This window comes from Cavia porcellus, unplaced genomic scaffold (assembly GCF_034190915.1).
Source record: "Cavia porcellus strain 051 isolate PalLab524CR breed Dunkin Hartley unplaced genomic scaffold, mCavPor4.1 scaffold_21, whole genome shotgun sequence".
Taxonomy (NCBI): Eukaryota; Metazoa; Chordata; class Mammalia; order Rodentia; family Caviidae; genus Cavia; species Cavia porcellus.
Window position 1 is genome coordinate 37,744,018 of NW_026947504.1, and position 25,670 is coordinate 37,769,687.

The 25,670-nt window shown below is 43.8% G+C and overlaps 1 protein-coding gene across 1 annotated transcript in view; it reads left to right on the plus strand.

Moving 5' to 3' along the window:
• The window catches only part of LOC100734570 (WD repeat-containing protein on Y chromosome), a 66,295-nt gene that overhangs the window by 16,997 nt on the left and 23,628 nt on the right, over positions 1-25,670 (plus strand). The window contains 9 exon segments of the mRNA XM_023560425.1: positions 982-1,127; positions 4,146-4,237; positions 8,541-8,646; positions 8,720-8,799; positions 9,494-9,548; positions 18,243-18,288; positions 19,432-19,491; positions 22,072-22,218; positions 22,361-22,418. Of these exon segments, the coding sequence (XP_023416193.1) occupies positions 982-1,127; positions 4,146-4,237; positions 8,541-8,646; positions 8,720-8,799; positions 9,494-9,548; positions 18,243-18,288; positions 19,432-19,491; positions 22,072-22,218; positions 22,361-22,418 (790 nt within the window).

The following is a 25,670-nucleotide window of genomic DNA, read 5'->3' on the forward strand; positions in this document are numbered from 1 at the left end:
TCCTTCAAAGCCTCCTCACCCATCCCAGGCTAGTGGGAACTTACAGGGAATCCCCTGTGCAGACTACTGAGTGTAGCCCTGGACAGGTATATTTCATTGTGTACCATCCTATTTTCCTGTGTAACAGAGACTGTTAAATACAGATACTTAACAGCACCATGAAGCCCTTTTACTAACTCCCTGTCTCAGTCTTTTATTTAGAAAAAAATACTGTATCCCACTGAAGAAGCAAACATCCTTTGTTGATTACATTGTGTGCTTATCAACTGGCAAACATGTTGAACTTGTTTCCACTAGTGACAGGCTCCTGGGGGCAATAGAAATGTCACAAGAGTATATTATCCCCTTATTTGCCAACTTTTAAAATTTTGTAAAACAATTCTATAAAGAAGGCATGATTATTATTCTCCCCATTTTATAAATGAAGAAACTGAGGAAAAGAAAGGGTAGGAATTTGCCCAAGACCACACAGCCATTAGGTGTCAGGACTGGAATTCCAACCCAAGCAGGTGGCTTCTGGGCCCCTGTGCCCTCAACAATAGTCTGTCCTGTGTGTCTTCCAAATATCTGTCTCATCACTGGTTTTGAGGAACTGCATTAAGAATGGAGACAAAGTCAGTTCCATGCCACAAATCAGACCCATTGTGTCAGCCTCACTGTGAAATTTGGATCCATGGGAACAGCTGTGACCCCAGTCACCTTCTTGGAAGAGGGGATCCCAGTCTCAGAGAGACAGGACTACAGATATCTCTCTTTGCAGCTTCAATATGGCATAGGGATCAGGAACACAGGCCTCACTGTCTGCCTCTTACGAAGGAAGAGAAACACATTTTGAATCATTTCCTTTTGGTGGGAGGGTATGCGGCAGTGTTTAAACCCGATCAAGCCAAACCAATCCTCACTGCAGACAGCAGCTTGGAAAGCTCAGCCCAGCAGGCTGTTCAGCACTCACTCTGTGTCCCATTTCCTCCTTGGATCTGAGACCTGGGAACCCACCGTTGTGTGTTCACAGCTTCTTCCAAAGCCAGCAGCATTAAGGGGGAGCTTACAGCTTGCCTGTACCCCCCAAGGCCCCAAGCTCTGTGTGTGGCCACCAATGTCGTGGCTGTCTTGCACATGAGACTGAGGTATGGGCCTGTCCATTCACTTTGTTTGGCACTCTAGAGGGTTCCACAGAGCCCGATGTGACTGCTGCCAACCTTCTCCTTCATGCTCTGCAGTTGGGATCTCTGTGTGGGCTCCTGAACCAAAGATCCTGTGGCTCTAGCTCGTAGTTTATATTTGGGTAGCTGTCTTTAATGTTTTCTATTAGTCATTCCACCATCCTGTACTATTCCAAAGTCTATAGTCAATCTTATTAACCTCTGAGGCCTAGTCCATCCACCTACTCCTGCAATAAACTTCTCAAAAATGTACTATGTGAGCGCTGCTTATGCTGTTCAAAGGGATCAGCCTGATCAGCACAGGTCAGTAGAGAGAACCCCCAGGCAGGGTTAGTCATCATCTGCTGTGCTGCCTCTTTTGTGTCCTGGACCTGTAAGGCAGAGCAGCCAGCTAGGAACACCACATGCCTACTTGATAAGCTGAGGCTCTTTAGGGGCCTCCACTCATTGGCCCTCTGCTGCGCAGGGCCTTCACATCCTGGGGTTTTTAATCCTTCGGACCCAAGTCTCCTTGACCCCTCTGCACATGAATGCACCATGGTTTCCTTGTGATGCTTTTACAAGGAAAATAGGTACTCACCTGCCCATCCCTCTGTGCTCAAAGAGGCCACTTAGCATGGCTGTTAGTGAGCTCCAGGTGTCCATCTCTGACGTGTGTAGGCTGGGACTGACTAGTCTTACTGAATTTTTAAGTTCTGTCCCGAGATACCAAAAAGTCTCCAAAATCCACCCCTGAAGGTTCACAGATGAGTAAGCAGCCTGGAGAAAGGAATGCACTGTCCCAAGGCAGAACTGGCACAGATGTGGGATGAGTGCCCTGTGTCCAGGTGTCCAGTCCCTGGCACTCTCCCTGCAACTGCCCTTGACACTGGAACATCAAAACTTTCTGAGACATCAAAGGAGAGAGAAAACTTTAAGTTAAAAAAATCACACAATAAAAGGCATATTCCTTGGTCTCACTTCTCCAGAGTCTGCAGTGAAGCTTCTTCAGTCAGTCCTAAGAGGCCCAGAGACTGTGAGGTTAGCCTTAACCCTTCTCTCAGGTTCCGCAGGGAAAGAACTCTCCTCTGTCCACCTGGCAAGTTGGAAGGCTGCCCCATTTGTGCTTTAAGACCAAAAGATTCTCTGTATTCCCAAAGCACGGACATCATGAAAGCCAGCTCATGGTACAAACATGGCTCACTCTTATTTCCCCACTATCCCTCCCTCATGTGTCAACATAAATTCATTCCTCCTTCCCCATCAGCAGCTTTTCCCCTTGGTCTTTAGTAATACTACAAATCCAAAGTTCGTAAACGTGATCCACAACGAGGTTGCAAGAAAGCTTTTACAAGTGAATATCACAGTTGACGTATTTGAAATCCTATGTCTCGTAATGACAACTGAGTTTTCTGAGCCAAAGATCATAAGGATGGCCTCATGGATGTGTTTTCTTAGTTTCTAAATGTAGGCATAGGAGGAGTCTCACACATATTTATTGTACTCAGCAATCAAAACACAGGTCAAGAAATAGCCTTACAGGAAAGTAACCCTTTTGCACACACCAAAATTCCACGGAGAAGTCTAGACTGTAAACTGCTGGCTGGTGACCATCCACGCCCTTCCTAATCTGCTCTCTGAGGCTTGTGTGGAACAGGAGAACCCAGGCAGAATGACTGACACATGATTGCTGGCCAGGCTCAGAAACAATCTTGGGCTCTTCAGTCAAGATGCCAAAACAATCAGCTGAAAGCCGAAGCTTCAGTCAATCAAACTGCTGTTTGTTCTACATGATAGCGTTATGTAAAACAAACAATCTACTTGATTGATTTCTTTTGGAGTGAAGTGAGTGAAATTCCACTTCACGGCAAATGCAGCCTCAGTCTCTAGCACCAACACTTAAGTGCCAGAAAATGTCCCCACATCGCAGCCTGCTCCTCATCCCTGCTGTCACTCAGAGCTCCATGACCTGCATTGAGTTGTTTAATGCTCATCGGTGAAGTAGGGCAGTCAGCTTTCTTCTCAAGGCTGGGAAAGGGAAACGAGGCTGACAACCGTGCTCAGAACTTCTTCTTTGGCCTGGATTCTCTGCAGCTCTCTTTCCTCCTCCCTTTATTTTCCAAGGCCCAGGGATGATCCATAGGGATGTTCTCAACATTCCTATGTCAAAACCTGCTCTTCTTAAACAGGCTTCTGGGCACCCATGCTTCAGAAATGTCAGAGGGTCAGCTGTTCTCCTGCACAGCTACACAGCCGAAGGACGCCAGATGACAGAGCAATGACCACAGGACCAACATTCTGCATTAAGCATCCACTGTATGTTGAGCTCCTCCAGATGTTTATGTGTCCCCCCCACCTTACTCCTAAGAAAATTTCCAGAGGGTTCCATTATGCAGGTGAAGAAATTATTCTGAAAGGGTTGGGTTACTTAACCCTAAGGTCTGTTCTGTGTGCTCACCTCCCATGCAGCTCATGAGGCAAAGCTCTGATCGCTCAGCCACGTCCTTCATACCCGGGCACCTATGGAAGTCAGCTCGCATGGCCTCCCAGGACCTGGCTGGCCTCGTTCCCACTGGGAGCAGCTGTCTTCCTGAGCTACTCCATTTGTATTTGTTTGCGGGAGATTCTAAATTACTGTGGAGAAGATTCATTGTGTGAGCTCACAGAATCGCATTGCCCCTTCCCTAAAGAGGAGATGTGGGCTGTCTGTTTTGTTATTGAGCAGCACTATACCACCAGTTATCCATGCAATGCTCTGTGTTGATGCTGTTATATGGTTCCACATCTAACCCTCAAAACAATCTTTGGATTAGGTATTATTATTTCTATTGTACAGATAAAGTCGGCATTTTAAGCAGTGAAGCAACCTTCCCAGGGCCCCAGACCTCAGAGCCTGTTCTCTTGGCTATTATTCTGTCATATAGCAGCTGATGTCCCTTTCTGGGTATCCAGCTCGTGCACAATCAGCTCATGACATCACTGTCTCTGTTTCTCATGAACAAGACCTTCCCCAGAGCCCCACCCCATGCTTCCCACTAAGAACTGCAGGTACAACCCAGTCTTCAGGCAGGAGGTCAGCTGCTGCGAAGGATCTGCAGGTATCAGTTCCTGCTCCTCTGGCAGTGGTGTCCTGTGAGTGGAGGCCTCTCTGTCCTCCTGTGAGAGCAGAGGAGTATTTTCTGGGGACATTCTACCCCTCAAAGTACAAAAGGGAAGGCTCAGGCATACTCTGTTAATTACCTCAAATCGTTTGGACTTTCCTTCTATGAATTAGGATAGAGGAAACCAAAGTTCCTCCAGTGGCTCGTAGTGTGAACTATTTGAAAGGACCATGGTGGTGGTGTTATTTCATTGAGGTTCTCTTGCAGGCGTAAAGTAGCTACTCTTCCCCTCTCGTGCTCTAACTCTAATTCATGTTTAAGGACAGAGCCTTCCAACTCCCTTCCCCTCACCCAGGGGCTGTGGGATCAGTGCTGTCTATATCTTTGACGAGTGGCGGAGCTCAGTTCACAGTGGATAGATGACCCAATCAGTGCCTGTTGAATAAGGGAAATATGTACACCCTGTGATTCATTTCCTTCTGCTCTTGTGCTAGTGGGAAGACACACCCCAACTACACTCCTGAAGCTTTGATGTTCTCAGATCTCCCAATACAGTTGCGTGCCACTTAACAATGGGCTCAATTCTGGGAAAAGGTGGCTGGCAGCTATTTTTTCACTTTGGGAACATAACAGCACAACTTACACAAGCTGACATAGTATGCCCTTCTCCACACTCAGGCCTATTGTGGGCTGTTCCTCCTAGGACAATGACGAACAAAACAGCACCACAAGATCAAGTCGAGGACAAGAGACAGGATACAGTCAAGAGTAGTAAACACAAGACATTGAAGCTGCTGCCAGCATAATGTTCACTATTTTATAGTGAACTTTTTTCCACAAATAGAAGCACACCCTAAAATAATGATTAAAATGTGGGTTATAAACCATTACCAGTCTTTTATGATCATTGTCAAGTATTATGTACTACACATAATTACACGTGCCACACTTCTACACAGCTGGCAGCGCAGTAGGTACACATACTCCAGTGTCACCCCACACATGTGGGCGATGTGTTGCACCAGGATATCAACACTTGCATGATGCCACAAGGAACAGGACATTTCCATAATCATCTCCTGGACCCGCTATTGGGCATGCCATGGACGCTTGACTGAAGCATCTTTACACAATGCCTGACTTTATTAGTTCATCATTTTCTGAACCACTGGCCTGGGCGGCATCCCAGAGAAGCAGCCAGGGCATGTGGCCTGGCCTTCTTTCCTGCTTCCTTGTAAAGCCAGGCCCTCCAGTCTAGGGGGTTACAACCTTGGCCACATCCCATGCCACAGGACAGGTCTGTTTCACTCCTAGAGGCTCTACTCTCCTCATATCGGTTCTTGACCACTTCATTGCCAGGATTTTACTAAGTATTAAAAAAACACTTAATGTTTTTTATTTCCTGGTATGCTGGCCAGAAGTACTTTTATAATAACTTGGTCTCATTGAATCTCCCAGAAAGCGAATGCTACATCATTGGGGTCCATGCTCATGAAGAAGTACTCATCTTCTATAGTCATCAGAGTCTCTGGTCACTCACTGACCACTTCCATCTGCTCATATCCTGATGACTTTCTCTGAGGATGTTTTTCTCTTAGGGATATATTTGTTTGGTTACATAATAGGGCCCTGAGTCTCAGACACAGCCTCACACTTCCTGATTTATTCTTGCAAGCCAGGGTTTCATCATGAGCTGAAAGATATTCATTAAGATCTGATCTTCAACCATATCATGTATCACTGCAGGCTGTGGCCCTCTGAGTTGTACACAAGTGACTGACACCGCTAATGGTCTACTGCAATATTATGGTGAACAGGTGAATGTAGCTTAGCGGTAAACATCTCTAGGAACCCGGCACTTGCAGAAGGCAGAAAATACAGTGTGTATCACTGAAAACCTGCTCTCAGTAATTTGAAATGCACAAACTTCTGTGAGAGGTTGTCTTCTGGCTTCCAGTTTGGGGACCCTTGAGTCAGTGGGGTTTTCTTTTTCACAAGCAAACGTATTAGAAGGAACGTTCAGGGCTGAAGAAAAGATACTACCCTTTTGTGACTTCACCTCCCAGATTATCACTGTCTTTTAGGGATTCCTGGCCAGAGGTCTTTGGGAGCAGATGTCAGAAAGCCCATCCTAAAGGAATCCTTTGGTGGTGTGGGTCCTGATCTCTTCTAGAAGCAAAAGATGGCACTCAACTCTCTCAGACATGGTGTGCATTCAAGAGTTGCTCAAGAGATGGGACAGAAAGAACATAACTAAAACTAAAACATGTTAGACTGAGTGACATTTTAAGGCTGAGAGTTTAAAAGAAATATCTACCTCCAAAAAGGTCACTGCTCTCATTCACCTTTTCCCTGACAGTGAAGATGTGCTGCTGCTGAGCATTCAGTCACCTCTGCTGTCTCTGCAGGGAGATGGTCAGTGTTGTGCCCCACACTTCCTAAACCTTCCGGTCTTCTCAGTATCATGGGCTGAATGCTGTAACCTCAGATTCTTGTGTTGAAGCTCTAACCCTCAGGGTTTCAAAAGGTGGCAGTATTAGGAGATGAAACCGTTCTCTTTTTCTTAACTTATACCCCAAAATAACAAAACTATACATATCAATGAGGGTAATGCAATGTTTTAATTCATGTATACATTGTGTAATGTTTTTTTTTTTGTTTTGTTTTTTTTTTTTTTTTTTTGGTCTTTTTCATTTTTATCGGTACCAGGGATCGAACTCACGACTGCCTGCTTGCAAGGCAGGCGCTTATGCCGCTGAGCTAAATCCCCAGCCCCCATTGTGTAATGTTTAAAGAAGGTAACAGATCTATCTCGTCAAATATTTGCCCTTTTCTTCTAATGAAAACATTCAAAATCTTTCCTCTAGTTTTTTGACATGTACAGTAGTGTTACATATTTATAGTCACTGAACTACGCAATGCTCACCAGAACTTCTTGCCCTTGACTGTAACTGATTTGCTTCCCCATCCATCCATCTTTCCTGCTCCCTCCAGTGCCTATTAACCCATCATTCTACTCTCAACTTCTATGATATCAACCTTTTTATATTCCACGTATGGATACGGTCATGTGGGACCTGTTTCTGTGCCTGACTTAGTTCACTTAACACAATGATCTCCAGTTCCATCTATGTTGTTACTCTTTATTTTCCACTGTGTGTGTAAATGTAAATGTGTGTGCAAATATCTTTATTTTATTCATTCATTCATGAGTTAATAAATCACTGGGTGTATTCTATATCCCAGCAATTAAGAACAGTGTTGTTGAACATGGAAATGGAAATGTCTCTCTGGTGTATTGATTTCATTTCCTTTGAATATATACCCAACAGTGGAGTCTCTGGATAACAGAGTAGCTCTATATTTTGAATCTTCTGAGAAACCTCTATACTATTTTCCATAATAGCTGCTTTAATTTGTAATCCCACCACCACCAATGTGTATGCGTTGCTTTTTGCAGTAGGTCCCTTAGTTACTTTTCTCTAGTTGTTGAGATAAAATACCTGACGCCCAAGAAGAAGGAAGGAAGGTTTATTTCTTACAGTTCTTGGGGGTTTCAGTTCATACTCAGTTGGTTCCAAGGAAAAATGACATGTTGGGACAGCCATTCATAGCTGCTGCAAATACCAAAGCGCAAACCGAGGAAAAGAATGAAAGACATGCCTTCTTCCCGCCCTTACATTGTATGTTGGCTCCACCCCTGGGTGGGTGTAGCACTCATACTACCAATCAGAGCGCTAGACAACAAACCAATCATGAACGCTAAAAAACAAACCAATCAGGAACAGTAGACTCAGCTGCGTGCATGATTACATGAGGCTTGAGGTGGGAACCACAGGAAAACAAATCATAACAATCCTGTAAAGATGTGATTAAGTTAAAACGAAACCATTAGAGTCACTAATCTATTCTGACTGGTATCCTTGTAAGAGGAGACTAGGACACAAAGAGACCAGATGAGGCTATGCGTAGAGGAAAGACCACAGGAGGACACAACGAGGAGGTGGCCACCCACAAGCTAAGATGGGAGACTTCAGAAGAAATCAGCCCTACTGACACCTTGATCTCGAGTCTGTAGCCTCCAGCTTCCAAAACAGTATGTTTCTGTTGTTGAAGCCACCTGTGGTATTGGTATAAATCCCAATAATAAATACATTCAGGTTAGACTTTCAGTACATATGCTTTCAAGGTACACTTTGTCTGTAATAGTTATAGAGCTAGACTTCTAAATGCCAGTCCCTTTTAATTAAATTGCCAATATCACTAGGTCATTATTTTTCAACATTTTTTATATATATGGTTAAAATATGGGACTTTAAAACAAGAAGACAGTTATCTGAATCCACTGGGGCTCACGACCAGGCTGGGATCACTTGTCTGACCTTTGACTCCAGCCAGAGGACATATGTGCCTTTCCAGTGCCTTCAACCACTCCACAGGTCCATACCTGTGATGTCACCCCACTTTGTTTCCTACGTTAATTACTGGAGACAGAGATGATTGTCTAAAAATATGGAGCTACAATAACAGATGTTACATGCACACCCTGAAAGAGGGCGAGTAGTACTAGGATATTCCTAAGAGGTCCCCATAAAATATTGATGTAAGATGTGTAGTGAATGGAAAAGAAATCAAATGAGAGAGAACCTAGGATTTGTGTAACAATCCCACATTCTTTTTCTCTGGCGTTTCATATTACTTAATAACTCTGAACTTGTGTTCCATAGGAATACAATCACATAAGTCAAAATCTAGACTAACAAACTGACAACAAGGCTCTTGTTATAGTTACTTACCTCCACCCAGGACTGTTCACTTCATTCATTCATTTGCTATGCCTACTTTTCATTAAATTTCCCTGATTCTGGCCTGTAAAAGTCCTACAGGGAATGCCGACATTTTCAAAAAGGCAGCAGGGAATAAATGAAGTCAAAGTGAGAGAAAAGATGATCAAAGTCATGTGGCTGAAGCCACAGCCTGTATTTTGCAGCTCTGTCTTTGCTCCCTGTGCAGTACACGGCATGGTGCTAGGCACTAACCCTCTTCTCACAGCTGATCAAGGGCAGAATCAGGACTGTAGGACCATGGGGGTACCCCAAATCATCTGTGCTTTTGACTTGAAGCAATTAACTACAGTTTAAATGCTGGGAAGGAAAGCTTGGTTCTTCTCAATATCAGTTAGATTAGTCAATTTATATAAGCTGATTGAAGAACTAATGTTTGCCATATGTGGTAATATTATCTTTCTAGATGAAAAACCAAGTGAACTCAGTGATTGTACCTACATGGAAGTGAACCAAAATGAGTGAGTCTTATTCAACTTGGATATGAGAGAGATTATATTTCATGGGGTGTATTTTGTTTTATTTTTCGACACAAAGTTTGTCCTAGGGGGTGGTATCAAAAGGAAATTTTCCAGAAGAAAATGTGTCCAAGTATTCCGGAGGACCCCAGTTATTTCCTAAGGGCATTTAGCCAATTAGGGTCTGCCTAGAATATTAGAGAAATTTTCTGCAAATTTTGATAGCTATTTGGAAACAGAGATGTAGCTTCCCACCGAATGCTTGATTAAGGAATAAATTAGAGCCTGGAGTAATTAAATTCGACCACCATAAATCACAGAACAAAAGCTCAGAAAATCCCTCTTGAACACTAAAAGGGTGAAGCAATTCTTGGGCGATTTCTGTTCATGGCTTTGCCTCGTGGTTCAAGAGTACTTTTTGGGTCAGGTAATTGTTGTACCCTAAGAAAATAGCTTTGTTATATGTGTATTATAGCAAACCTGTATAGGGGCTTACTAAATGTGTTTGTTTTATCCTTTTTCCCTAACTGATATGTTAAGGGACCTAATTGATCTGTTGAGCAACACTCTCCTCTGTAAAGAATTGCAAGAATCTCACCTAATTGATATGTTAACCATTGTTGCCCTCTACAAACTACAGAAGCTGTGCTAAAACAAGCTAACAAGGGTTGTTAATCACTGCTAGGAGCCTCTATTCTCCACTAAAGAGCTAAGGAAAACTAGAATGGCAATTAATTTACATTTGTTTAAAGTAACCTGCTTGTGTGCAGAGAGATTTGCGTGTGAGTTTAACCCTTTACCCTGACCTTGACACATTACCGCCGTTTTCTGTTCTGTATGGCGCCTTATTGCCTCCCTCTCCCCTCACCTATCTATCTAGGCCATAAAGAATTTGGGTTTCTGGTGACCTCCCCCCGACCCGGTGATGATCTGTCGTAAAATGAGCCTGCCCCAATTTTAAGAACTGCTTAGCTTAAACAAATTACTGGGTAATACTATGGCCCAAACCCCAATCGGTGCTTTCCTTTTGTTCTGTATGTATCAAATGAGTTAGATATCAGGTCTTCGTAAAACTTAAGTTCCAGCGTCTCATAACTTGTGACCCCTTCGCACTCACTAGCGAAGACAAGCTGTCCTGAGATAATTAACTGTCCACTTTCTTCTCCAAATATTGCCGCAGACGTGCCACTCTGAGATAATGTCAGTCTGCAGGATGGAAATAATTTTTAAAAAACACCAGAAACTCCCTAGATTGTCAGAGCTAAGTGGACAGCAATACAGTTTCCAGACTCGGGTCAACAAGTTTGATGGCTCTACAGGTTTCTTTGTTTCTCTCCCCCCACCCTTTCCTCCAGCCCCTTTTTAAAGTCCTCCCTGCAGCTTCTAGGGGACAGTCTCCAAATTGGCTCCCGGAGACTGGTCGCCAGGCCTGAAAATAAAGCCTTTGCCACTAAATTTTCGGTCTCTTGCCTCCTTGGATTTTATACCGGGGCTCAAGTTATAACATTTGGGGGCTCGCCCGGGATGGAAGCAAGACCCCAGACTCATTTCTGAACATTTGAAAGTAAGTGCTCTGGAGGATTTGTTTGGGCCGCGGTCAATTTGTAATTTTGAGGGGACGCCCTCAATTTGGGAGCGGGAACCACCCGAGGACAGAGTCAGTTGGTTTGTAGGACAAATTCTGTCCATTTGTGACTCTGCCCCGGGTGGGGAACAGCTCCGTTTGGAAGGGGACGCCCTTGATTTGGGAAGTGAAACCTCCTGAGGACAGAGTCAATTGGTTTTTGCCATTTGTGACTCTGCACCGGGTGAGGAACCACTCTGTTGGTTAATTTGTTAATTCCTCCAAATCCCAAAATTTGACTAATTTTTGGGCAAAGGCCATTTTTGCTGCAGCTTGTCTCGTCTTGTGTGTCTGTTTGTTTGTCCATTTGTTCTAATTGTTCTCCTTTTGGTTACCCTAAATCTAACAGAACATTCTCTCCTAGGAACCCCTTCTACGAGCCCAGAATGGACAAAGGGATTTAGATATTGATGTGCAGTGTTTTTGTTCTTTAAAATTGTTTGCCTGTTTGGATTTGTTATTAACTTAGGGGCTTGTTGCCCATTTCTGTTGCAGGATCCATATGGCTTATTAGATTCAAGCTTCATAATAAGAAAAATTATTTCCTTTAGCTCACCAAACTGTGCAAAAAGCACCCTTTATTTGTGTCTTTAATGTTGTGGCGCCTTGTTTAATATGTAAGTCTTCAACTGATTGCTTGCAACCTTGGCATGCCTTTTAAAAGGAGTATTTTTCTTTCTGGTTAAAAAGTAAATATATGTGCACATATATGTGTATATTTATGGTTTTTAAGAATCATATCAACTTTACCAAGTAAAAACCAGGTCATACTGTAATTGAGCCAGTTAAAAGGTTATAGCTTTAAAAAACCCCAGCATTTTAATGTGGTAAAAAGACATAAAATTAATTAAATATGTTTTAGACTACTAGAAGGTAACTTCAAGGGTTTTGTTGAGAGTTTTAATGTTGTCTGAGAAGCGAAAAAAAAAAGATAATTGACTGGTGATAGTAAAAAGGAGGGACAAAGAAAGTGGTTTGTCTTCAAGTAAAATGTCTGCTGTGCCAAAATGTAAAAAAAAAGATAAAACTTAGAGGTATATTGTAAGTTATAAAAAGCTCGAGATGATATAAATTTTGTCTTGGTTTATAGTACTGAAGACAACAGGTTTGACAAGAAGTAAATGTGTTCAAAGTTTGACAGTATTGGATCAGTTTTGATAGATTTATTTATAAGATTCTAAACCTTTGCTGCAAAGTGTTTCCATTAATATGAGATTATAGATGATAATAGAGATAAGATATAAGTTTTCACATGTGCTGTGGACCTCTGGGAGATTATATGGCACAATTTTGTTACCGATAAAAAAGCTTCTTTTTGTTAAGTATGTAATTTCAGTAAAATGATGGCCTGCCAGGTGGCACCCTGGGACAAAAGGTGGTGTGCCATCCAGATAAAGCCTGCTGTCTGATATGGAGTGCCAAAACCATGTTGTCCTTTTGTCCCAAGCCGATTGGACATCCAGAGGTAAGGAGGTTTCCCTAGTATCGCCAGTTGGTCTCTTTGCAACTCAGTCGGCCCCACATGTTAGAAAAAAGATTACAAAGGTTTGAGAGTTTAAAAAAAAAATGCCCCTCAGCCAGTTGATAGAGATAGCACAAAAGGTCTTTTAAAACTAAAAAAATTACCGTCTACTGGGAAATTTGTCCAGCGTACCTGAGTCCTCACAACTGACTTAGAGTTAAAACTGTTGGGCAAATGGAATCAGGAGATTCCAGAAGTCTGGGCAGAAGACAATCCTCCAGGGCTAGCAGTCAGCCAAGTCCCCCTTCTGATGGAGCTCTTACCCCAAGCATGCCCCTTCTGCTTGTGACAATGCCCGATAAGCCTGCAGGCCCGGAAAGGGATTTAAAGTCCACATGCAGAGGCTAAGAGACAATGATATTCTCATTCCTTGTGTCTCTCCCTGGAACATGCCCTTGCTTCTAGTCACTGAAGCCAGGGACAAATAACTATCGCTCTGTACAGGATCTCGGAGAGTTAATACATGAGTTCTGAGTCTATACCCAACAGTGCCAAATCCTGAGAACACCTGGTACTCTGTTCTGAATCTGAAAGATGCTTTCTTCACTTTGCCACTTACTCTGGTGAGTCAACTCCTTTTTGCCTTTGAATGGACTGACCCAGATACGGGGGTAAAAAAACAGCTGACCCGGACACATTTACCTCAGGGTTACAAGAACTCTCCCACTCTTTTTGATGAGACATTAACAAGAGATCTTTTAAAATTTAAAAAAAAAACACCCTAAGATAGTGCTCCTCCAGCACATGGATGACTTGTTAATAGCCTCGACCCCCACAAAAGCTTGTAAGCTTGTCGAGAGACAACTGAGAAACTGTTAAGGACTTTGGGGCAATTAGGCTATAAAGTCTCGACTAAAAGGGCACAATTGTGCTGTCAGGCCGTGACTCATCTGGACTACAAATTGCAAAAAAAAAAAAAAAAGGAGGATTTTGTCTAAAAAAGTGTCCAGGCTATATTGCAGATCCCATTCCCAGAAACTAAGAAACAGGTGCGCGAATTTCTGGGAGCTGTCGGATACTCCAGGCTGTAGATTCTAAATTTTACTGAAACAGCTCACCCCCTGTAGGGCTCCCTTAAGGAAAAAACTCACTAAACTGGACTGATAAATGTAAACTGGACCTTGCGGCAGCTCAAGTGGGCCTTGACAGAGGCCCCAGCCCTGGGACTCCCTGATGTTACCAAGCCATTCACTTTGTTCGTAGATGAACTCAGGGGCATTGCCAAAGGAGTCCTAACCCAGGACATTGGCTCTTGAAAGAGGCCTATAGCCTATCTTTCCAAAAGGCTCAATCCAGTAACAAGAGGGTGGCCTCCATGCCTAAAATTCTGGCCGCTGTGGCAATGCTACTTAAAAGAGGCCAAAAAAAAAAAAAAAAAACAAAAAAAAAAACAAAAAAAAAAAAACCTCACTTTTGGACAGAAGATTTCTGTAGTGACCTCCCACAGTTTAGAGACTCTTATCAAAACCCCTCCTGAAAATGTGAGTGCTAAAATCTCACACTATTAGGCCCTGCTCCTAGACCCAGAATTGATAGTTTTCAAGACTTCTTCAGTTTTAAACCCAGCCACCCTTATGCCTGACAACGACCTGAGAAATTTCACAGATGGAAGCAGCTTCATCCAGAACGGCAGAGGCAGATGAGTGGCCGGGGCAGCAGTGACCACCAAAAGGAGGTACTCTGGGTTAAGCGGTTAGAGCCTGGCATCTCTGTCCAAAAGGTGGAGCTCATTGCTTTGACTGAGGTACTAAAACTAGCCACGAAAAAGAGGGTAAACATCTATACAGATAATAGATATGCTTTTGCTACTATACATGTACATGGAGCCATCTATTAAGAGCGAGGTCTCTTAACCTCGGCCAGGGCAAAGATTTAAAAAAAGGGGGGGTGGCTCCACAGATCCTAGATTTGCTGGCAGCAGTCTGGCTGTCGGCAGATTGCTGCTATTCACCTGAAGAAACACTTTGGCAGATCAGGCCTCTCAAAGAGTAGCAATCACATCAGAGGGGCCAGCCGAGAAAGTAACTGCTCTGATGCGAGTCCCCCCGACCTTGTCAAAACCAGTCTACACAAAGAAAGACTGCACTGGTTGTTGTGAGCCATCTAACAGATTCCAGTCCCTGTGACTAAAAGACAAGTGCAAAATTTCTAGGAGCCACAGGACTGATCCAGAGTTTGGGACCCTGGCAGAGGTCTGTTGTCTACCTTTCCAAGACACTTGATTCTGTAACAACCAGATGACCACCCTGTCTGTGGTGATTTCCTCAGTGGCCCCCTCATAAAGGAAGCTTAAAAATTGACTTTTGGACACAAACTCTTGTTTCTTCCTGTTCCCTGGAGACTCTCATCAAGGCCCCATCAGACTGCGGATGTCTAATTCCTGAGCCATACATTATCAGGCACTATTTCTGGAAACAGCGGCTTCAAACTCTGGCTACTTTGCTGCCTGAGGATGACCCCTCGTTGCCTCACTACAATTGTACTGAGGTCATTGATCACCTCACGGGACTTCGACCTTATCTAGTGGATAAGCCATTATCTAGAGTTCCATCCTACTTCTCTGATGGAAGCAGCTACGTCTATCAAGGTAAGCGGGTCTTGGGAGCTGCCGTTACACAAAATCTCAGGTTCTATGGGAACAAATCTTAGAGCCAGAGACATCAGCATAGTGGGCTAAACCCATTGCCCACACTGAGGCCTCAAGTTGTCTTTATCAAAAATGGGGTTTATTGTCTTCTGGAGTCAAAAGATTAAATTGCTCCCCAAATTTGGACTTGTTGGCTGCCATCTAGATGCCAAAGAGAATGGCTACTATCTGCTGTATAAGCCATTGGGCAGAAGATGATCCTGTTATAGAAAAAAATAATTTGACAAATGCCACCTTCCAAAAGATAGCCAAAAAGCCCCAAAATCAGTGGGGATTGAGATAAGCTTGACATTACTGCTGATCCCACCTATTTTCTTTGTCAGAGCCCATTTACACTTAAAAAGACCAGCATCTGGCAGCTCAACTTCCGAGAGATTCCCGGGGGCTAATATCAAGCTAGCCCAGTCTGTGAGCTTCAGATGCCCTCAGTGCCAATTGGTAAATCTAAAAGTACTGCAACAAATAAAAACCACTGGTTATCGTGAGACTATGCCTAAAAACACTAAAAAATAGATTTTACAAAAATAAAAAGCCTCAAACTTCAAGGATATAAATGTTATAATGGTTGATACTTTCATTAGATGAGTAAAAGCGTTTTCTACTTAGTCTGAGTCAGCTCTGATAGCAGTTTCCCTGATTTGGTCTCCCTTTTTACCCATGGGGTCCGACAATGGCCTGGCTTTTATAGCCTAATAACTCAAATTAACCTAAGCTTTGCAGATCAATTAAAAACTCGATTGGGCTTACCAGCCTCAGAGTTCAGGAGAGGTAAAAAGATAAGTTAGATTTTAAAGACTATAATTACTAATGGCCTTAAAAACTGGCGAAAACTGGGTAAGTCTCTTTTCCTTCTGCCCCTTTGTGTGCGTGATGCATCCCCTATGTTGCAGATATTTCCTCTTTTGAGGTTTTATATAAGAGATCTTCCTCTTATCATTAAAGGTTTCTAAAAATTAGCTGATTTAACTAATCAAGATCTTATTAAGTCTCCCCCAGACTTTTCAGCCAGCTCTGACTTCCATCCACTGGTTATTTCGCTGCTGCCCACTGCGAGCTAAAGAGCCTAGGCACCTAGACAAGCAACTTCACCATAAATCACTTGAGCTGCAATGGACTGTCAAAGTAGCTGAAAGCCTGCCTGGATTCAACGTTCCCACTACAGACAGGTCCCAGCTTCAAAAGACCATTAGCCTGCGGATAAATAAACTGTCATTTCTTCCAAGGACACTTTAAAGCTTAAGATTGTCTAATATAACTGATAATTTTGTGTTCTCCTCTTTTGTAGAGACCCCTAAGAGGCCTCTGTCTGACTTAAAAATTGTTACTTGTATGATAAAACAGAGTAAATTTAAATGTTGGTTTTCTTTCTCCTTTTCGTTAACAGCTTTAATGACATCTACAAGACCTTTGTTAATCCTCCTACTGGGCCTTGTGTTGTAAACAAGTTGATAAACTATGTCAAAGTTCTTAAAAGCTTATAATTTTAAAGACACATACAAGGTTATAAACAGATGCTAAGGAGTCAATGATTTGACACAATGACTAAAATCAGTGGGGAATGTTGTACCCTAAGAAAATAGCTTTGTTATATGTGTATTATAGCAAACCTGTATAGGGGCTTACTAAATGTGTTTGTTTTATCCTTTTTCCCTAACTGATATGTTAAGGGACCTAATTGATCTGTTGAGCAACACTCTCCTCTGTAAAGAATTGCAAGAATCTCACCTAATTGATATGTTAACCATTGTTGCCCTCTACAAACTACAGAAGCTGTGCTAAAACAAGCTAACAAGGGTTGTTAATCACTGCTAGGAGCCTCTATTCTCCGCTAAAGAGCTAAGGAAAACTAGAATGGCAATTAATTTACATTTGTTTAAAGTAACCTGCTTGTGTGCAGAGAGATTTGCGTGTGAGTTTAACCCTTTACCCTGACCTTGACACATTACCGCCGTTTTCCGTTCTGTATGGCGCCTTATTGCCTCCCTCTCCCCTCACCTATCTATCTAGGCCATAAAGAATTTGGGTTTCTGGTGACCTCCCCCCGACCCGGTGATGATCTGTCGTAAAATGAGCCTGCCCCAATTTTAAGAACTGCTTAGCTTAAACAAATTACTGGGTAATACTATGGCCCAAACCCCAATCGGTGCTTTCCTTTTGTTCTGTATGTATCAAATGAGTTAGATATCAGGTCTTCGTAAAACTTAAGTTCCAGCGTCTCATAACTTGTGACCCCTTCGCACTCACTAGCGAAGACAAGCTGTCCTGAGATAATTAACTGTCCACTTTCTTCTCCAAATATTGCTGCAGACGTGCCACTCTGAGATAATGTCAGTCTGCAGGATGGAAATAATTTTTAAAAAACACCAGAAACTCCCTAGATTGTCAGAGCTAAGTGGACAGCAATACAGTTTCCAGACTCGGGTCAACAAGTTTGATGGCTCTACAGGTTTCTTTGTTTCTCTCCCCCCACCCTTTCCTCCAGCCCCTTTTTAAAGTCCTCCCTGCAGCTTCTAGGGGAGTCTCCAAATTGGCTCCCGGAGACTGGTCCCCAGGCCTGAAAATAAAGCCTTTGCCACTAAATTTTCGGTCTCTTGCCTCCTTGGATTTTATACCGGGGCTCAAGTTATAACAGTAATCAGCAGAAAGGCTATGTGGGGACCCTCTGTGACATTTGGAAATTATGGGATGTCATGTCGCCTGATCCTTGAAGTCCCACTTCCCATACTGAGCCTAACTTTTCAATGTGTGTTTCCTCTCATAATTCATAAGAAATAAAAGAGCTTACATTCTTTTTCTCTTCATTTACCACATGGATTAAATTAAATCAAATGTTAATTCCACACAAAAAAATTAAACAAAGGAAAAGCTTCTTTATTCAAATATAAAATTCTGTTGTTGCCCTATGTGTGTTATAGCTGTTGAATGGGACAGAAGAATAAATGAGGGTTTTATAAGTGAAATGCACAAAACAAGGCTATTTCAAACTGATGCCCTCCCCCTCCCCCATTCCCACCCTCCTTTTAAAATAGATTTTGGAGAACCTCTGCTATCCTGCACAAGGCAAATTGTGATAGAAGCATTCATCCCCTTGTTCTTTGTTTCCTTCCTAGTTCCTTTAAAAATGTTTTTTACCTTGTTTCCCAGGTTCCCCCAGTGTTTCCTTTCATGCACAAAAGCACTAGGTAGAAATGTGTCAGGGTCACCCCCAGACGGCACCCCTGGGAATCCACACCAGACAGCTGGGAAAATCTGTAGTTCTGTGCTCAGCTCTTGAGTTCCGGGGTCCCCGCCCACACCCCAGGGCTGTAGTCCCTCCTGGGCCCCAGGCGGTGGCCCAGTCCTACTGCACAGGCCACTCCAAGATGCAGTTTAACCTGTCACCTGTCCAGTATTTACTCCGTTCTTTCAGCCTCTTGTCTGGTGGCTGGGCCCTAGTCCCTCTCTAAACATAAAAAGGAAATGAAATGTCATCTATAGCAGCTCTGCAGAGAGAAAATTCCTTTTTACAGCTTCAAGTCAGGGAAGGGGATTATTGAAAATGTTGACCAAAACTAAATTTTAAATCTGCTCGTGGCATTTTATTTTCCCCGCTTGCTGTGCTAGGTGTGCTAGGTGATCATAGATTTCTGAATGTCTTTAAACAATAACCATTCTTTATTCATCTGAAAGTGCGCTATAATTCACAGTCTAAGCTTTGCCTCCTCACAATGATTTGAGAGACGGCGACCTAGGAAGTCTTGGCATTGAATTTGTCCTTCGGTATTACAGGCTCCTCGGGCCGATGGATTTGGTTTTAGTGCACACAGCAGCTATGGGTCTTATTATGAAGGCAAAACTATGCAGCCCATCCAAGGAAAGCTTGTCAGTTGCCGTATGATTTGCTGAAATGCAATCACACAAACGTCAGGAGTGGATTGCTTTTTATTCCCGCTGGCACTAAGGGAATTTGCTTTGACATTTCAAAAATCTGCATCACCGATGGGGTGAGGGGCAGGGTTATTAAATGTGCCAACACCTTCTCTCTGAAGTGGTGAGAGAGCTGGCAGCTCATTTCATTGCTTGTATAACGGGTGCTCTTCGGCGTTGGATACAGGATGCACTACGTGACTTTCAAACCTTTGAGAAGCCACAGCCCTGCTGGAAGGATGACCAGGTAAGCCCTGGTCTGCTTTACATCCCTCTAAACATACGGCAGCACATGATGAGGGACTCTTCCACCCAGAGGAGCTCTCTGCCTTGGGTGGTCACAGCATCTCGGGAGCCTTCTCTGGGGTAGGATTTATTATCGGGCCGAGGCAAATGCAGGTCTCAGGAGCCCTTCCTTGCAGTGAAGGTGAATAACTTCATGTTTAAACCAGAGCAGAGGCCACGCATGCAGCTCTCCAGGCTTCAACTGGGAGTTGTAATGTGCATGCAGGGCGGCTCAGGACAAGGGTGGGTGTGACTTTCCTTTCCACTTCTTGTTTCTGTTTGGAGGACCAAACTCTGTATTCACTGTCCCATCACTGTGCAATCAACAAGCCTAGGAGATGACTTTCCTGCTATCCTATAGCTTGTAAAAGGTGCCAAGGCAGGGGACTGCTTGCATTTTTTAGTAAGACTCAGAATGTCCCAGTTTCTTGGGACTCATTAACCTTCCTCAGAATTATCTAGATCCTAAGTCAGTAAGACAAGTCAAGAAAGCAAGGCTTCTGTGCCCAACCAACTGTGCCACTGCCTCACCCCCTGTGTCCCTGTAAATATTACAAAAAGTACAGGTCACTAGGATACAAAAATCCATGAAGACAGATCAAGCACAAAGCTTGACTTTTCTAACAGTTGCTCAATAAATGTTTTCACTCAGCAAGCATTTGCTAAGTGCCTCTGGTGGACCAAGTGTGTGTTGCTTACTAAACATGCAGTGATAAACAAAGCCAGGTAGAGTGACTGTCTTCAAGCTTGCAGTTCAGTAGATGCTGGGTAAACATGTAAGGTCATGCACAAAACATGAAGGGAAGCCAGGACCACGGCAAGAGAATTCCCACGTGAGTTCACAAGTGCGTGCTCTCTCCATCTCCCACTCATTCACAAGTGTTTGTTGAGCATTTGCATAGTGTCATCCTCGGTGGACAGGTGCCAATGACACAAGCATGAATAAAATGTGATTCCTGGCCTCCAGAATCTCATAGAATGGCAAGGAGAGGGACGAATGAGGTAATAGTAACCATGCATCATAGGTAATATATGAGTGCATAAAACAGGCGATATAATAATGTATAAAATACTAGAGGAGCACAGCAGTGAGAGCCACTAACTTTCTCATTATGTCACTTGGGGTATTAATAGATGATTGAGTTTTTTTTTTCCAGAAAGACAAAGTAGGAAATAGCAATCCAGACAGAAAAGAGGTGGCGTGAGCCAAGGCTGCACATATGGAAGCGTGCTGTTTAGAAGGACTGGGAAGAGGGTAAGAGACAGATGCGTTATACAGGAGGGAAACGAGGTTGGGAAGTTACAGCTTGAAAGATGTGCTAAAGTATTACCTTCATCTGCTTGGACTGCCTTCACATATGCCACTGATTGGGCAATTGGAACAGAAGTTTGTTTTTCACAGTTCTGCAAACTGAAAGCTGGGGAGGGATCAGAGGGCAGCAAGGTGAGGTTCTGGTGAGGGCTGCCTTCCTGCTCGTAGATGGCCACTCTCTTGCATGGCCGGGCAAGAGTGAACTGCATGTCCCTTCCTGTTCTTATCTGGTCACTAATCCTGTCATGAGGCTCCATCCTTGTGACCTTGTCTGGCTCTAGGGCTCCTGACTCTATTTCCAAATATCATCACCTTAGTTATTAGGTCCTCAAAATGTGAATTGGAGATGGGGGACATAAAAATTCAGTCCATAATAGAGATGCATACTTTATTCTGCAGGTGGGGGGCATGGAGGGAGGAACCCAGTCCTCATATTCACATGCTGTGGAGGGGTGCTTTGGGAGCAGGAGTGTGGAAACAAAAGACCTGTTTTTCAGAAGTTTCACAATGCCACTTTCTCAGTAGTGTTCAGTCAGGAGGGGAATCTCAGGCGATGACGGCCAGTTGCTCAAGGGACACTCTGTGGCAAGCACATAAGAGCCAGGCTGAAAGAATAACTTCTTAGGGTCAAGGGAAACCAACTCCCTTCACATAGCAGCTGCCCTGGCACAGGAGCTGGAATCCTAGTGGCCAGAGACTGAACTCTGCAGCACTGGTCTTCTGTGCATTTGCGGTTCTTACCCTTCCTAGGGTTCACATCTAAAACTCCTCCTTTAGAGGACATCAACGGTTTCAATTACTCATAGCACTTGAAAGCTACTTTGAGGGGCAGATGGGAGCCCTGAAAAGACTAAATTGCAAACCGTTCTATCTCTAGCTACTGGGAAAGCAAACGACCTGGGTCAGTTCTTGGGTTCTGTTATCCCATTTTTATCAGCTCTTCAGCTCAGTGAGATGATCTCATCAATAATAAGCCTGCCAGCAGTATAGTAAGGTAAGGAAGCTGCTGGAATAGCACTTTCCTAGGAAAGGCAATGCCCTAGGCAGTGATAAATTATATCTTGGACAACCTCAAGACAGACCATCCATGAAAGTTCCAGGTGAGCTTTTAATATGGACCACCATAGAAAGAGGAGCTCCCTGGATCCTCTGTTTTATGGATTAAGGAAATAAAGTTAGGTGTGGGTGATTTAGGGTTTTATTTCTTAGCTTTGCCCTTCTCTTTCTCAGAGCCATGGGCCCAAGGAGGACATCCTCTGTGTGGTTCAATGCCCACTCTTTCTTCTGACCATCTCTAGTTATGATGGAGAGATTATCCTCTGGAATGTTCTCTCAGACCATATGTACTGCAAACTGAGCTCTCTTGGCCCCTTGGATGTCATGGACCCTGGAGAATGAGGGTCCATGAGAAGCAGGCTCTGAGCCACTCAGCACAGGCTCCAACCTGCTAAGCTGCAGGAGTCTCAGTTTTGGTGCCCACTTAAGAAGGCTTAGCCTGTTTTCAGGCTTTCCCCATCAGGTGGACACTGTCAAAGCTGGAAGGGAACTTAAAAGATTGACTAGCTTGGCCCTTACCCGTAAGCACCTGTCCACCAAAGCCCATCTCTCAGGCTAGCCCAGGACCTCCAGGAGCCCTTTGCTCATCCACTACCAACCAAGAGGACGCTCTGCACTCACCGAGCCCCTTTTTCTGAGCTCATCTCTTCCTTTTGTTTCTCTGCTTTCTATTACCACTTATCATGTGTGTCCTGTACACAGCTAGAAAGCTTGCCCTCCGCCCCCAGCCCAGCGCAGTCATCACGTCTTGGTGTCTCATCCAACTGAGAGTCTTCAGGCCTCTGTGCCTTCCTCATCCTCAGCCCCCTCTGATGGGCTGTGACCCATCATTCTCCCAGCTGGATCTGTGTTTACAACTTGTGTATTGTAATGCAAAACTCTCCCCCACCCATTTCCCTCAGTTTTCCTGCCTTGTTCCATTTCTTTGAGACTTTATTTTCTCTGCTAATGTGATCATGGGTTCATCTATTTATTTATTAATACTGATGAGCACCTGCCCTGTGCGAGGAGCAGTGCTACAGTTGGAGTTTAGAAATGGTAATCCCTTACCCTTCAATGCTAACCCACCTAATAAACAAACATAGGAAACAGAGGATTCAGATTTCTATCAGTTTCATTGCCGGTTATAGAGGATTAGAAAGCTGGCTGGAATTCACAGCCAAAAGGGTTTTCTCCTTACAAATGTTCTTTACCTCCAGAGTTGTCTTAGTTACTTTTCTCATTTCAGATACAAAGTACTCAACACCCAAAGTTAAAAGAGGCAAAGTTTATTTAGCTTGCAGTTCATAGAGATTTCAGTTCATAATGGGCTGGCTCCAAGGCAGGGAGGCTTGACAGACAGGTGTCACAGAGGAGAAAGAGTTCATGGCAGGCAGCAGGCAGCAAAAAAGCAAGGGTCGGGCCTTAACAGTGTCTTTCTGCCCCTTATGTTTTATCCAAATACTTATGTCAAATGATACTCATACCCTTAATCGTAGAGCTTTGGAGCCTAGCATTGCACCATTATTCAATCCCAGTCTCACACACTAGATCCATCCATTTCTGAAAAAATCTCCACCTATGAATACATGAGGCTTTGGGGGGACAGCTAGACACAAGCTATAACAAGAAACTAGACCTATATTTTTAAAGCAGCAGTCTACAAACACTCCTCTGTCAAGAGCCCAGTGAGAAAGATACAGATGTTTGGATATTTTTGCACAAAATTAGAAAGTACTTCCATTCTCCAAAGCCCAGCCAGCCAACCCTTAGAAAGCCACCAGCCTTAGATTACAATCTCCAGCTTTAGGCATTTAGCAAAAAACAAAAACAAAACAATCAAAAGGCTTAACTGAGTCACTCAGCCAGAAAATATTTTTGAGCTGCTTTCATGGGCATAACCTTGTGGAAGGTGAAGGGGAGACAGATATGAAGCCTGATGCTGCTTTCAAGGGGCTCACAATCTACATTCAGAGCAAGGTATGCGGGCACAGCAGGGCCAGTCATGTGAGCACCATCAGGACTGCTTGAGTCCCTTGGAGGACAGTGTTTAGAAACTGAAGCCATTGGAACCCAAGACGCTGAAAAGGAGTTCTTTCTTGATGACATGTCATCAAATCTATTCTCCATTATCACATATGAGTGTGATCTCATGTACTATATATCTGAGATTGTTTTATGAAGCTCTTTCTGAGAGGGTCTATGTTTTTCAAAAATGGTGGCATTTTCTTCTACAGATTATTTTCATTGCCAGGAAAATTAAAGTCACTGACCAAGAATGTGATGCTGACCCGTAGTTGTAGTGTCAAACCCTATTTGCAGCGGCATTTATGGCTCAGAGTTATGCGACTGCCTCGGTGGTTTGGGGAGAACCTTCCGAGTGCTGCAGCATGCAAAGCCAGGCGCCGTCACCAGTAACTCGCACCTCCACACTGCTACAGGGAGACGGAGTGTGTGAAAATCCACACCTTGGAGGAAAGGGCGGTGCTGGCTCTCCTGGAAGGCTAACCCAGAATGCTTCACATGGGGCTGGCTATGTGGTCACCATATTATTCGGGAAACCATCTGGCCGGTGTTCCAGGGAAGTTATTCGCAGTGAAGGGGCAGTTTAGAAAGAAGAGCAAAACTAGATGAGCAGAACATAGTCTTTCTTTCAACTTTCTAACATTTTATTTTCATTTTTCCTCAAAATGAAAATTGTTACTTATCTTCACACATCAAAAAAAGAGAGAGAGAGAGAATTTGAGCTTTCAACCAAACTAAATATAGATTAGTGCCCTCACTTCAAGACAAAGGCGTTCTTACCTAGGAAAACAATACAACAATGTTTGTTGAGTATTTCTTACATGTTAGTTTTTCCTACATACTTCTAGTATTTTTTTCGCATTTAGTGCTTCCATTAAGACTGACAGTGACGTACTATTGCACCCATTTTCATGAATGAGGAAACTGAGGCTGCAAAGTTAAGTAATACTCATTGTAACAGCTGCCATGGATTAAATGACTTTATGCTAGTTATTTCATTCCATTACATCCCATCAGCCTTCCTGGAAAGGTTAGCACTGTTCACGTAGGGTCTAAGTGGATACACTTTAAAGCTCTGTGAAGTGGGTGACACTTGTGTCACAGATGAAGAAAACAGCAGATGGGAAAATGAAATATTCCTTCAGGCCCCACAAGGGTAAGTGGGGAAGCCAGTGTGCATGCCCATTCTCTGTACCTCTGCCTCCTCCCCAGGTGGAGGGTGTGCAGGTGAAGGGAGCTCATGCTCCCTGTGTCTTCTCTTTCCCATGTCCCTGCCTGGTTCCCCCAGTCTGACATCCCCAGGAACCCAGTAACCCAGAGTGATCAACATTTAGCTCAAATCATCATCAGCATCTTCCAGGAATCAGGAGGACCCTGGGGTCAAGGAGTCTGGCAGGAACCACATTACCATGTAGGTGTCCCTATATTCTGCCTCTCAGATGGCTCAGCTCCCTAAGGACCATGGGTACGGTACCAAGGGTGTGAGGTTCAGAGGAAGACCTCAGGGTTTGAATCTCATCCCCTCCACCAGTAGTCATGTGGATTGGCACATCATGGTCCTTCCAAAAGAGGAGGTTCTCCATTAAGATCAGAGCCTTCTAATCCTGCCCAGGACTGAGATCGAGGCACATGGTCTGTTGAGAAAACATCTGGTAGCCGGGCATGGTGGCTCACGCCTATAATCCCAGCACTCGGGAGGCTGAGGCAGGAGGACTGTTGTGAGTTCGAGACCAGCCTGGGGTACAAAGTGAGCTCAAGGCCAGCCTGAA